The sequence below is a fragment of the Bombyx mandarina genome, chromosome 09, assembly GCF_030267445.1.
Source record: "Bombyx mandarina strain Sakado chromosome 09, ASM3026744v2".
Classification (NCBI taxonomy): Eukaryota; Metazoa; Arthropoda; class Insecta; order Lepidoptera; family Bombycidae; genus Bombyx; species Bombyx mandarina.
In genome coordinates, this window is record NC_143216.1 from 1,976,767 (window position 1) to 1,991,552 (window position 14,786).

General features: G+C 38.3%; 1 protein-coding gene across 2 annotated transcripts; it reads right to left on the reverse strand.

Moving 5' to 3' along the window:
- Nucleotides 1-1,774: 1,774 nt before the first annotated feature.
- Nucleotides 1,775-12,882, reverse strand: LOC114251701 (clavesin-2). Of its 2 annotated transcripts, none has more exons than XM_089729639.1 (7): nt 12,403-12,882; nt 10,833-11,103; nt 8,847-9,006; nt 7,332-7,581; nt 6,402-6,512; nt 4,509-4,645; nt 1,775-2,363 (listed from the first exon to the last, which is right to left on the reverse strand). In XM_089729639.1, the coding sequence occupies exons 2-7, from the start codon at nt 10,909-10,911 to the stop codon at nt 2,249-2,251; spliced, it is 852 nt and encodes a 283-aa protein (XP_089585765.1). In that variant the 5' UTR covers nt 10,912-11,103; nt 12,403-12,882; the 3' UTR covers nt 1,775-2,248. The 2 variants fall into 2 exon arrangements, with proteins under 2 accessions (XP_089585765.1, XP_089585766.1); XM_089729640.1 differs by lacking the exon at nt 1,775-2,363 and adding an exon at nt 3,250-3,388.
- Between the last annotated feature and the right edge of the window lie 1,904 nt (nt 12,883-14,786).

A 14,786-nucleotide genomic window follows, 5' to 3' on the forward strand; every position in this document is an offset into this window, starting at 1 on the left:
AAGGATACAACGGTGGAAATAAGAAAGCAAGGCTTGGCTGTATCGATTAAGTTTCTTTTGCCTGATTAATAAACAAAATTGATATACCGAGTCGGCTGCTTTTGCTAATCGAGTTTTTTGATACTTCGTAAAAGTATCGAGGCTATTTCAGCTTCCGCTTGACGTGTAGGTGAACTCACGGGGCTCAAGCCGGAGTGTTGCTAACACTGGCCCTAGTAAGAGCAGTGCTTCGCAGAATCTACCACCGGATCGGAAACGCGACCAGCTGAGAAGATCCAGCGAGAAACTCAGTGGACTGTGTCTATGGGTCAAGGTAGTGCTCAAATCGGACAACTCGCACATAAGTGTATAATTTATGACTCGCACAGTGTAACAGCAATTTTTGACTTTTTAGCGGGAACGCGAGGAGTGAAGTTGTGTGATTTGTTTTATTTTGTCTATTTAGTGTTTCTTCAGGTTTAAATGTGCAATAACGGTGGTTTATTAACTGTTTAGTATCTGTGAAAGTGCACAAATGTGGGAATATGAAACAAAGCCGCTGGACGTAACTTGGGATTCTCCAAAATGTCCACTGAAAAAAATCTCAGTAAATCACCACCATTTTACTGAGATTATATTATTTCATCCCATAATATCTCATCTCATTTAATTTGATTTCATCCCAGTTGATTAATATCTCAAATTAATCATCTTCATTTCATTTCACTTCATATTATCATTTTGCATAAAAGTATCCCATATTATATCATCTCATTTCATTTCAATTCATATCATGTCATGTTTCATATTATTAATCAACTTCATTTCATTTCATAGTATCATATTTCATAAAAAAAAAACATATATATAAAAGATTAGGCTGTATGGTACGACACCTTTGCCTTTCCATTTGGAAGAATAAAACTACTACTACTACCGTCTCATATGGGAGAAGCTTGAAAAAGTGTCCCACTTTCAGCATTAAATAACAGTTCAAAAATCATCCAGAATGGCGCTATCATAGGCACAGGGTATGAATATATGAATTGAGCAGTTGTTAACTGAAGTATGTTGAATTAGGAAATTTGATATATTTAATAACTAGAGTAGTTAGTGACAGTGTAATATACAAGACCTCACATGTTTACGTAGTCCAAACTAATTTCGTCAATATAACCTAAAATTATTGTTCTGGTAAAAGGTGGAGACATCGATTGCATTCTCTTATAAGCTTTAAATAATATATATGATTTTGTAGTGCTTACAGTTCTTTCGTCCTTTTTTATTTCTCTATCTTATTCTATTAACTTTCAGCGCCTTTTTTTAAATTTACCCGGTTGCTACTGTAGCGCCATCCTTATTTAGCAGATTTTAACGGACACTTTTTACACACAGAGACAGGTCTCCTTACCTCTACCCTCTATACTCCATAGGAAGAACGAAGGGACGCTGTTCCAACTCCATAGGTACAAATTTCAGTTACTAACTTTTACGCGATCGAGAAGTTAAAAAGCTCGCACTAAGCACACAGATATCCGAATGGTGTACGAGTATTCGAAAACTTTTTGGATAATGTAGTAGTACATAGTAAGAAAATTATTAACATCAATCATTTTAGAAAGTAGGATACATGAGTTGAAAAATAATTGTGAGGTTTTGTGGTGTTGTGGGTTTATTAAACGTTCTCCTCAGGAAACCTCATCAGAGTGGTCAATAAAACACTGAGTATAAAGTATAAATTATATGTTTATTCGCGCAGCGACCGCGGTGGATCGCTGCACTTTAACCACTGACTGACTCGTATGCTGCTCATTACTGTATGCACAATAACTGCATAGTAAGCGAAGCGGGGCGGGGTATCATCCTCCTACACTACACCCCCTCTATATTTGAAAAATAATAATAATAATAATAAATCTTAAAGCTAACACATATTTTACTACAATACCATAAAGTTATACACAAGATAAAGGTAAACACAATAAAAGTATTCCTATCCACTACATTACATTTTTAGGGGTAGTTTGCTTGAGCTTGCTGCACTCCAGTATGCATCACTGGTTGCGGATGGCTATCCACTTTGCGACTGACATTTCTTACTTCTTTTCTCAACCAACTTTTGCATCTTGGTCGGTAGAAGTGCGTTATCAACAACGCTGCCATTATAGCACACATAATAGATGTTTCATTTCACGGCAGTTTCTGTGTTACATATGTTTTGCTGTTTTATTTTAACATACATTTGTAGATAGACTGTAGGACAATAAAACTAGGTAGTAAAATAAATTATTCCAATTCCTACAATCTCGTTTTTGCAGGCCAGCCGTCGGAGCTCCGTAGCTCCAGAGGAACGTCGAGTTACAGGATCTGGGTTTCGAATCGATCTGAAAACACTTGAAGTCAGCGTCGAAACGATACTTCGATAAAGCTATGGGTCATGATAATCGCCTTATCGTTTCCGCCGCTGACTACTACCCGAATCCTGCCCGAATCACCGTCGACGCTCTAGACTAGACACGTCCTTACGGATCCATCAGATCCAATAATCCTTGCATTAGACGCCTTCAGCTTTATCCTAGGAGCAGAGTTAGGGACCCTGGTAACCATACTCGTCGAACTCGGCAAAGAGTTGCAACCTAACCTAAACATCAGCCCGCTGAGTTTCTCGCCGGATTTTCTCAGCGGGTCGCGATTCCGATCCGGTGGTAGATTCTGCAGAGAACTACTACTAGGGCTAGTGTTAGCAAATTAGCAACAGGTTGCTAAGTTGCAGCCCGTGAGCTCAACAAATCGAGTTCCAATTCCGATATTCCGAACTCAATCCGTTCGAACTTACTTAGTTGAAATAGCCTCTTAGGCTACCAGCGAATAATTTTTTTTGCAGATCCTAAAATATTTTGAAACCTTAAGAACATAGCAGTTTTAAACAGAGTGAAGTATGCTGGGTTGAAAGATTTAATATTTTTCGTGAGTTGTGTAGTTAACAATAAGGCAGTTTTTAAAATCTCAACTATTTATTTTTAGTACTATTTACGGGGTATGTGTTTCTTTCCTTCTTAATTTAGTCTCACTCTAATAGTAGCAAGTGGAAAAATTTTAAAAACAACGGCGTCTTTCCACTTGCCACTATGGCGCCACCTTAACTGGTTCGCTTTCAGCGGACACTTCTTAATTCTTATTATAACAAGATCCCTATTTTTGGCATCTATATCCTAAAGGTACTAAGATTATACTTTGCCAAATCTGACGAAGAAAACACATATCATCTGTGATCGTTTTTATTTTAATCCTCCACATGTTAATTGTTTAAATTGCAACAAATTAACATTTAATTTAGTTATTCAAGGTTTTATTTATTTATTTATTCTTGTCACAGCTTATCCAATAACTGTCATCTAGTAATATTTCTCTGTAACAAAAAAAAAACATCGTGAATTCTTTACGTGAGAAATCCATCTCCGATTGTAGACACTATACTACCATTACCAGAGTAACTCTGGTAATCGGAAGACACGGTCTTCGTGAGAAACCGTTGCAGTATATACAACATAAGTGCGAACTTGAGATAAGTAAGATTCTGCTTATTTCTCCAGCGGCAGTCATTATTGCAGAATATTTTAGAAGTGAAACTTCTTTAGGCGCTTTGAGAGTAAAATATAACTTGCGACGGACTCGTTACGGACAGAGAAAAGATACAATTTAGGAAGAGCGAGAGTGAGAAAATAAACAGAGCGTCTCACGAACCACTCGACCGTGGAGAGAGGGAAAGGACAAAGCGAGCTAGGTCGTTTCTCTTATACACGGCATTCCCAATTACAAGAGAAATTTGATTTAAGGATCAAAAACTAAGAAAACCACAATACTACACACCGCAAAAGAAGTTTCACTTCTTTCACGTGGATCAATTTTTTTTTTTTTCCTACCTAAGCTGAGAGCCTTGAGAGGCTATTTCAGCGTAACCCTAACTTTTGTAGGTGAGCTGACGGGGCTCAAACCTGATGACGTTGCTAACACGAACTCTAGCAAGAGCCGTGCTTCGCAGAATCTACCACCGGATCAGAAACGCGACCCACTGAGAAGATCCGGCGAGAAACTCAGTGGGCTGTGTCTGAGAGTTAATTTACTCGTCGAGCCTTTCGTCGCAAGCGACGGGTTCGACGAGAACGGTGACCGGTGCTTGAAGTACCTAAAAGCACCGTTAGTGGATCGGGAGGAGGTGGATCAAGTTGCACGCGCACCATTTTATTTCGATATCAGTATCTGTGCATTAAATGATTCAACTAAAACGAATTTTACGGTTCAATCTGACCGCTCGTCTGTGACCACGAAAACTGTAAAGTATTCGTAACGCTAAAACTAATATAATTACAATGAAAAACGCCAGATTAAACTGTAAAAGTAGTTTTAATGAAGTCCACGGAGTCTAGCGGAAACCGAAGAAAATAGGGTAAATCTTCTAGTTTTTTTTTCATTCAAAATACGTTATATTGTTGATTGTATTGTTAATAAAAGAAAAATGTAAATTTTACCTTTTGTTCATGATGCGTTCAATGGTGAGTTTGGTAAAATATTCCATACTTTCTCGATTCCCACCCAGGTCTTTTGGCAGGTCGTCTTTATTTATATATTCGAACAGAGTTTCAGAATTCGGTAAATGAAAACAAATCTAAAAACAAAATACAAAGGTGTGTTTTCTGTCTTTCAAATATAAGAGTTTGTTTCTGTTGAAATAAATTGTCTTTAAATTGTTTCTTAGGCCGTCAGAACATAGAAGGCATCTGATGCGTTTATGAATTGGGTAGCTTTTTACAACAGTCAAGTTTACTAGACAATTGCAACAGTGAAAAAAAATTTGGTTCTCTTTTTAAAAGTTTAAGCCCAGGCGCGCACTGGAGACCAGGTCCCAGCGGCTAATATCGCGACCCGGCTTCAAATGTCGCGACCAAGCATGCAGTCAGAACTGCGGCCAAAATTGTCAGTACCAAATACAGGGTGCTTCGTAATGGATGTCGAGAAACTAGCCGTTGGTTTATCTAGCGAAAAAATAAGAAGAAAAGATTCTGGAGACGACGGCCAATACGGGTCGCAGGTTACCTCATTGGCCGCAGTGGCTGCTGGCCGCCACGAGCTGGCCGCTACGATCTGTCGCCAGTGCACGCCTGGACTTAGTGTCAAGAAATTGCCCTCTGTAGTCTAAGATCAAATCCCAAAATATTTAGACTATGTTATACGGCTTGGAAATAATTCCCTGCAGAGGCTTGTTGTCCTAAGTTAACTAACCTTGGACTAAGTTAATGGATCTCGTCGATCATCTGACCAGATAAAGAATCTTTTTTTTTTCTTTTCGGGCCGGGGGCCGAACCTCCTACAAGGTCCCCGCGCATAAGGGGCGCGCGGGATATGTGAGACTCAACGATCTGCATGGTTTTGTGAGCAGAACTCGGGCCCAAGGATTTTAGGGCCCACCGACTAAACGACTCCCCTGCACTCTTACCCCCGACGTCCGATCCCCTCCGAGGCCAGAACCCGGATGAGGTAGGAGGGTTACCGCGGTCAAAACTACAACCAGACTGCGCGGCTCACCCCAAGGACGCCCAGCCGACGGAGCCTTCGAGGCGAATCGAAGGCTCTGAAACGTCGGCCGTCTCGGTACGGCAGCCCGTCAGGCCGCCCAGACGGTGCCGCTGGTGTCCGGGAATACCCCGCTGGACCAAAACCAGCCTGCCGGGTCGGGACGCGATACACCGCCAACCGGTCGCTCTTTCGTATCTCCTTGGGAGTCAGCTAGAGTGCTGGTACTAAATAAAGACCCTGACCCACCCTTGAGATTGACCGACTAGCAATGGATCGCCATAATGAACCACGACTTTCTCGTTCTCTTAACCTGAGCAATCAAGAGTAGCCGACGAGAAAAAGAACTGGTTCTTTCTTAACTTAATAATTAATGTTGAGAAATAAAGTGATAAAGATTTTATCTCATTTGAGTAATTTGAGAAATGGAAATTGCTAGAGGGTGCATTTTTGTTGAATTTGTATTCTTATGTAGCTACTAAATACTTCTAAATTATATTCTACGTATCTATTTAAAAGGTAGAATCGACCCATTGAATTTCTCGCCGGATTTTCTCAGTGGGTCGCAATCCCGATCCAGTGGTAGATTCAGCGAAGCATTGGTTTCTTTTAGAGTACATGCTTGTAAATTCCTTCAGAACGATCTACATGAGCTCGCCCGCCAGTCACTGAAACTATAACACTTTCTCAAGGCTACTGGCAGATAGGCAGGCAAAAGAATTTGAATGACTCATGACTCATCCTATTATGGAGTAGGTATTTGTACACAAATCAAAAGCACTCATCTGCACGACTCGTTCAACTATTAGGTGGAGGGGTCTTGTCTTAATATAAAATATTGAACAACTTACCCTTTCTGTGACTTCAGGTTTAACGAAAGTTTTGTATATTGAAAAAATTCTGCTTAAGATGGGTGGACAATTCACGAAGTGAATCTGATTCATCCGAAATGGCATTGCTTCCTAAAATATAAAACAAATATAGATCAACATTCGTTTCTGTCTTTTATGGTGATGCCCATTCATGAACAAAACGTACTTAGTACGAGTATAAGAGACTGTTTAGGTCTACATGACAATACTGTACAACTAGGACAATAAAAAATGGTGGCGACTACCACAATATACAATTATTATATAGGCTGTAGAGAACCTCCAAAATATTTTTATTTTATTTTTTAAAGTGAAACTTTTATTATTACATCGTCTCAAACGTTTTTGTCTGTGTGTTGCATGTCGCGTGACGGTCGGCCGCGGAGTAGGGATAAAGTGAAAGGCGCTCGTCAGAGCAGCCAAGGCCAATATAGCGGCGCCTATAGTTCGCAGCAGCTGACCGTGTAGTGTATAGACTATTACTCATTTGTGCCAGTGCTTCACGCTATTTTGTTTGTTTTTGTCAGGGTTTAATATAAATGTTGTTTCTCAGAGTTAAATGTCTATAATGTGAAATAACTTTTACCGTGATTTCATAATACCACACAATCACGGACTCACAAGAGGTCTACCGCCAGTAAAAATAAACAAAATGTGTTGAAATAAAATTTGTAAATATAAAAAGTCGCTTTGTGTATTTTACGAATGAAATTTTAGACATTATTTTTTATTATTATGAATAATAACAGACGACCAATTATTATTGTACATTCGAGATTGGTCTTCAGTGGTAGAATAAAATGATGTTCAGAGTGAGTTGACACACTGTATGGTGTGAGGTCTATGGACATGCTAATCTAGGAGAAGGTGGAACATACATCCACAATAAAGTATTGCGCACTATCTCACCTCATAGTAATTGACCTGCGCTTTAGACAAAGACAAATTAAGCTTCATCAGTATTCTAAAGGACATATGTTTCGCATCCACCAAAACAATGTCACTTTCTTCCAAGTTCTGCTCAACGAGGAGCCAGCAGTCTGTCGCCAGTGCTGACAGCTTAGCCTCATGAGTCGCGTTGTAACGCTGCAAGCCAGGATCGTCGACCTGCCATATCCATAGGAATTTGTTTCCCGCTATTGGGTATTGGGCCATTTTGCTGAAATACAGTTTTAATGTTTATGTCTTCGAATTTAAAAATGCAAAATTCCAATCAAATTTATTTTTTGTTTTCCTTCTTAGATTTGTTGATTGTTAGGCATCACTGAGCACAGACGAGTGATCACAAGTGTGCTTAGTGTGAGTTTTTTATGGATGATGATTTTATGTACCCATGGAGTTGGAAAAGCTTCCCTTCGTTTGCCGCTAGGGGTGCTCCATACAAATTTGAGTTAACTTTTGCTACTTATCGAGAAGTTAAAAAACTCGCATTAAGCACACAGTTTAAAAAACGAGGCCAAAGTTAATCTTTGAACGGCTGCTCCGTCATTGAAACAGTGTGCTCTTAGTGCGAGTTTTTTAACGTTCTCGATAGCGTAAAAGTTAACCCAATTTTGTATGCAGTTGGAACAGCGTCCCTAGCCGCAAACGTAGGCAAACGATCCCATTCCATACAGATATGAGCTAACTTTTACGCTATCGAGAACATTCAAAAACTCGCACTAAGCACACAGATGACGTGATTGCTTAATGGTAGATTTTTAACTACCTGCTCAATTGTAAGTTTGTATGATTATAAGTTGTGTACATCTTTACTGGTGGTAAGACGCCTCGTGACCCCGTTCGGCTGAGTACCACCACCCTATCTATTTCTGCCGTGAAGCAGTAACGCGTTTCGGTTTAAAATGTGGGACAGCCGTTGTACTATAAAACGGAGACTTAGAACTCATGTTCCAATGTGGGTTACGGCATTTCTGTTGTTAATGGTCCGGTGAACACTTAATACCAGGTGAACCGTGAATAGAAAAAAAAACTATGTATTGAACAAAAAAAGATTATTTTAAATGTGATATTTGCTGAGAACGCTACAGATTGTACATTAATAAAATACCGCGAAAATAATAAAATACCTTTGACAGTGCGAAAATCTCTGCTTCAATAAAATAAACTGATGAAAAGATCCTTAGTATTTTTATATGTTTCACAAAGCCACAAACTCCAAAGTCACATAGATAATTAAAATTCAGTTTCATATTCATAAAATTCTATTCAAATTCATAAAATGAAAATAGTAAGTACACGTGTGTTCTTAATGTTAATGTCAATTTCGCCTAAATTCACTTTAAGCAAACAGTTTACAGTCGATTTTAATCAAATAATCAGGTGTTATTTGATTTTAATCAGTTAATTTAATTGTAAACAGTTTGATATTCTGGACCGAATCTAACGCTCTCTTAAGTCTCCGCGTCTGTCTGTATAAATTACCTAAACTGGATCGCGTTTTGTATATCTGGTCCCGTGGGATCTCTGTTCGCGAATAGATCTGGACAGGTCGCCCTCATCTCGAAGAATTTATTGGCCGTCTTCTTTGCGTTCTCCACGTCATAATAACAGCTGTGCAGGAACCTTACTATGAGTATGTCATCTGTAAATGTATTTTTTAATTAAATATCTTCTCCAAACACAAGGGTCTTATTATTTTCTTCATCAGTCTGTGCTGGCAGACAGCTGCCAATGCCATTATCGATGTCACACATAATTTAATGTCGTCGTTGTCACCTTAAGTGAAGGTAACCAATTAGCTTCGGGTGTGTCGTATGCATTGGGAAGCCACAGAAAAAAAAGTTTAATACTAAACCGAACTGAGCGATATTTTGATGACAGAATTACGTGATTGTTTATTTACATTACATTTCAGAGAGATGAGGTTATTCAATTTCTGAACGTCATTGCCAAAAAAGTATCAGCGAACGACGTCCGCCATTACACTATTTCTCATTCAAATCCAACTGTCAAGAGCGAAGCAGCGATTTTATATTTCTTTGTATTCAGTTTTTAAGTTGTCATATAAGGTGTTTTTTATTTTGTTTTTTTTATTGCTTAGATGGGTGGACGAGCTCACAGCCCACCTGGTGTTAAGTGGTTACTGAAGCCCATAGACATCTACAACGTAGACGCGCCACCCACCTTGAGATACAAGTTCTAAAGTCTCAGTATAGTTACAACGGCTGCCTCACCCTTCAAACCGAAACGCATTACTGCTTCACGGCAGAAATAGGCAGGGCGGTGTTACCTATCCGCGCGGACTCACAAGTGGACCTCAAGGTCAAATAAATATCTCAAAAACAATAAATACAGTCCACGCTCATTTACCACAACACAACAGAGGTTGAGCTGAAATTGAGCCCCTACTGTCACTGATGGTGCGGTAGCTAGAGGGAGATAGCTAGAGAGACTAGAGAGAGTAGAGTAGCACCATGCCGCCTCTTACCATAGGTGTCGAAAAGGCGACGAAGTGATTTAGTTGAGATTGGGCACTAGCGTTATAGCTTCATACCAGCATATTAGCTGCTAACTGGCGTTTACAATGAGTAGGGCATTTGTAATTCCGCGCGGGAGAGTACGACCATCTTTTTTTCCGGTCCATCGCGGAGCACTCAAAAGGCGGAACAGTCGAACACATCAACATTGAGTCTGTAGCCCAATGTTTCGAGACAGGCAGGGTCATTCACGATGTCTAGGTTATATAGGCAACGTAATAACTGATTTCCAGAAGTCTTGAGGTCATCTGCTAGGCTTAAGCAATAAAAATTCTGATGAGCTGTATATAATGAGCTACCTTCTAAACTGATACAACCGATTTGCATAAGCAGAACAATTTTGATTACTATCAACCTTCGAGCTCCAGTGTGTAGCGGATCTGGTCCTTGATATCTATTTGGAATCATTTACAACCGACATTGGACTAGTAATAACCAATTAATTTGTAAATATTAACTTTCTATACTAATATTATAAAGAGGAAATATTTGTTTGTTTGTTTGTTTCGAATAGGCTCCGAAACTACTGGACCGATTTGAAAAATTATTTTTCCATTAGAAGCCGACATTGTCTCTGATGAACATAGGCTACTTTTTTTAATTTTATTTTAATTTTTTTTTTGGTTTCATGTGTTTTAATGTTTCCGAAGCGAAGCGAGGGCGGGTCGCTAGTCTATACTAATATTATAAAGAGGAAAGATTTGTTTGTTTGTTTGTTTCGAATAGGCTCCGAAACTACTGGACCGATTTGAAAAACTCTTTTTCCATTAGAAGCCGACATTGTCCCTGATGAACATAGGCTACTTTTTTTAAAAAAAAAATATTTTATTTTTTTGGTTTCATGTGTGTTTTAATGTTTCCGAAGCGAAGCGAGGGCGGGTCGCTAGTATTTTATAAAACAGGTTACACAGAATAAATTTTGCGTAATTACCTATTTTCTTTGGGAAATGTGGCTGTTTCCTGAACCACTCTTTAAACAAGCTCAACTGTTCTTCAACTTTTTCTGTCATTGTCCGCAATAAAATTAGCTGTTGTGGACTAAAAATTATCTTTGTCTAGCGATGCATCGGCAACTTTATCTGCAATATTCAGAGTCCGGCTCGCGTTTTTCAGTTTCACTCCCTCACCAATTCCTGTACTGATTTGCAAATTTCACGTAGCTCTCCCACGTAGAACTACAACTTTATGTCAAGCTAGGGTACCTGGTCACAAAATTACATATAATCAATCTCAAATATTATAAAATCGATGCGTGCTGTTCCAACCAATCTTAAACCTCATTTAGCGAATTATAGGGAAAGTCAGCTAATGATATTATGACTAGAAGTACCTATAAAATAGAGAGAGCCGTATAAATTTTAATATTAAAAATATATTCAATTCGCCCCATTTAGAGATCAGCCTACGTTTAAATAATAATATATAAATAAATATAGATAATAAACAGCTAGACAATGAGCAAAAATTCCTGTTCATCACACAAGATTTACCCTATCTGGGAATCGAACCCACGACCTTCGGCGCAACAGTCAGAGGTGCTAACTACCGCACCATCGAGTCACTCAGAGTAAAGACTAACTTAATAAAACTCACGAATGTCAATGGCATTTATCAAGTTAGATACTTACATAAATCTGTGAGTTCTGTTACGACAATACAAATATGAAATAAAATAAATGTTAAATTAATTGTTACCTAAAAGCTAATGCACTATAAAACAAAAAAAAAGTAAACTTTATGGCCAAATAAAAATTCCAATTCAAATAACTCGATAATCATGGACAATTTTAAACTTATTTCTGCAACACTCAAAATCACATTAGCGTCATTAACGAAGGACATTTAAAAATATTGGTTAAAAAATTAATCAATGAAACAAGATCGGTTGGTACCATAGATACTTTTAGTTTTAGAATATAATTTTTAGAACCTTCAAAAGTTCGAAAGTCTTCAAAAATTATGACGTGTCGTTTGGCTCTGGCGGGAATTTTTCCCAAGTGCATATCCTGAAATTTATTCTAAAGCAACCGCTTCTTGGCCTGGTCTAAGCCAATGAAGTGCTAAAGTGGTAACACCGACACAGACACTCCAACAGAATTACTGGTGGCGGCACATTTTGTGAGTCCGCACGGGTAGGTACCATCACTCTGCCTATTTCTGCCCTAAAGCGGTAAGGAGTTTCGGTTTGAAAGGTGGGGCAGCCGTTGTACTGTAAAAACTAAGACTTACGAACTCATACTTCAAGGTGAGTGGTAGCATTTACGTTGTAGATGTCTATGGGCTCAGGTAGCCACTTAACACTAGGTGGGCCGTGAGCTCGTCCACCCGCCTAATTAATAAAAAAAAGACAGGACAACGGGACCGACCCGTGCGAGATCACAGCACGTAATACCTAATAAGAATGATAACGTGGTAAATTTTAGGATAACTTGTTTATTAAGTTCATAGTATTACACTTTTATAAATTACAATTAATTTAGTAAATATGAACAACCACGTACCTCCAAATTTCCGTTTTTTTTTCTCCAAATACAAATCACCAATAGCTGAATTTAATAAATCTTTATCGAAATAATAAGTATGGAAGATATAGTAGCACACACAAAGCAAAGTATAACGACAGACTGGATGTTTCACATTGCTGTTTCAACAGAGGCGTAGTGATTAAAATTTATATGTATTTTGATTAAGAATAATCTTTTGGCCATTCGATGGTCTATCGCAAGGTTAAAGTATTAAATTAGATAATATATTAAATTTTAATTAATTATTATTTAGGAATTTAGAAATTAATGTCTTTTTTATTTGAGCATGTTTTGCCCTATTTCTTTCCTTGTCCTCGTATTTTTTAAGTCTAAAACTTTGAACACATTTTTATTGCTTGTACTAAAGTATTACATAAACAAAATCTATTACACTAAAGCTAATAAAAACTATTGATTTGCTTGTACTACTTGCTAATACGTTGATTTAAGGAAATATATCATTGTTTGGAACCGCAGTAAAAAGTTTAGTTGCAAAGCAACAGCTGTCATTTATGTTTTTATAATTTTTAAATTTTGTTTCTAAAATTAAGTAAGAATAAACTGTCAGCCATGAAAGTTGCATCATAATTTAATTTAATTTTATTGTAAAAATCTTCGTCCTCACAAATCCAAAGATAGTATAATAATCTAAATAAGAAACCGTCCGCTACATGGTCCATCGAGCCGAGATACCCAGGAAATAAGGGAAGTGATCCAAGTTTGATATTCAGGACAAATTAGTGATGTGTAACCCATTACTCTGTTTTTTTTGTTTAGATTATTTATATTTATCATATTACAAGCTGGGTTAACTATGTGGTTTGTTTAATGTGTTTTTGTTGGCATTTTGTTGGTAATAGTCTATGTCTTTCACACTTGTAAAATTATTATTTATTTATTAATTATAGGTGCGTACATAATAGTGTGACTGTATAGTTCATTTTAGTTGTCATTATAGTTCATTATTTCAATTGTAACTTCTATCAATGCCAGATTAACTAGCCCGCTTCTGCCCAAATACTTTCAAAATGAGTGAGAAAGAAGAAAAGGAGTTAGTTAAAAAACGAGCTAGTCTAAAAGGCCGATTGACTACATTCAGAAAGTACATCGAGGAATTGAGCGGTACGTTGAATCAGCAACAAGTTAATGAATTGCAATTAAGAATCGGTAAGATCGAATTATTATTTGAACAATATGACGTAGTACAAACTAAAATAGAATGCCTCGCTGACGATTTCAGCTCGCAAAGCACAGAGAGAGAAGATTTCGAATCGATTTATTACAAATCCCTTTCACAGGCTCAGGAGATTCTTTCTCGTAATTCTAAATTGTTACGAACCGATGCGCATAGTTTTGAGAGTTGTTCTCATGTGAGCAATCATCGCCTGGTTAAATTACCTACCATTAACCTACCCAAATTTAATGGTTCATATAACAATTGGCTGGAATTCCATGACACCTTCAGTAGTCTTATACATTCGAACGAGGCGATAGGAGAAATTAATAAATTCCACTACCTCAGGGCCTCGCTAGAAGGCTCTGCTGCTGTACTACTTCAGGAGATTCAGTTCTCTGCCAGCAACTATTCTGTGGCGTGGAAGCTGTTATGTGAGAGGTACGACAATAAGCGCCTATTAATTCAAACACATGTTAATAATTTATTTAATATAGACGCAATAAAGAGTGAATCTTCGTTTAATTTAAGACGTTTCATAGATCAGCTGAATAAAAGCCTGAGAGCTTTAGAGTCGCTGGGCGAACCGACTGATCATTGGGACACTCTTCTCATCCACATGATGAGTCGTAAAATCGAACAGAAGACGCTGCGTGAATGGGAAGAGTGCAAAGGTCGTCTTGATAAAGAAAAGCCCATTTCTTTGTCCATATTTCTCGATTTCATTCGTAACCGGGCCGATCTATTAGAAACGATGGAATTTACTCGCCCTAACCTTCCTCACACACAAGTTCAGCCACCACAGTCGCCTAAAGGTCAGAAAATTAAAACATTAGTTTCTGTCTCCGGAACGCAGCCGTCGTCGAGTGGCGGCGCTAGTATTATTTCTGGTTCCGGTACAACATCGTGCCCACACTGTAAGGGTGAGCATTATCTTTATAATTGCGATAAATTTCTGAGCCTTAATAGTGAGCAGAGATGGGAATTAATTCCTCAGTTCAAGGTGTGTTACAACTGCTTTCGTAGTGGTCACTATTCGAATCGCTGCAAAAAAGGTGGTTGTACTTTATGTAAGCGTAGGCATAATACGCTGCTGCACACCTATTCTAATAATAAACAGAGAATTAATCAGCCCGCTCCTAAGCGTGACACTACGGCAATCGCCTCCGCCATCCAGCCTGAACCT

What these genes read in the sequence shown, in the direction of transcription:
- LOC114251701 (XM_089729639.1), bottom strand. Translation starts at nt 10,911, where the DNA reads ATGACAGAAAAAGTTGAAGAACAGTTGAGCTTGTTTAAAGAGTGGTTC. An exon ending in CAAAACGCGATCCAGTTTAG is followed by an intron (nt 7,582 to 8,846) that starts GTAATTTATACA and finishes ACTGTATTTCAG; the next exon opens with CAAAATGGCCCAATACCCAA. An exon ending in GAACGCATCATGAACAAAAG is followed by an intron (nt 2,364 to 4,508) that starts GTAAAATTTACA and finishes AAGTGTTTTCAG; the next exon opens with ATCGATTCGAAACCCAGATC.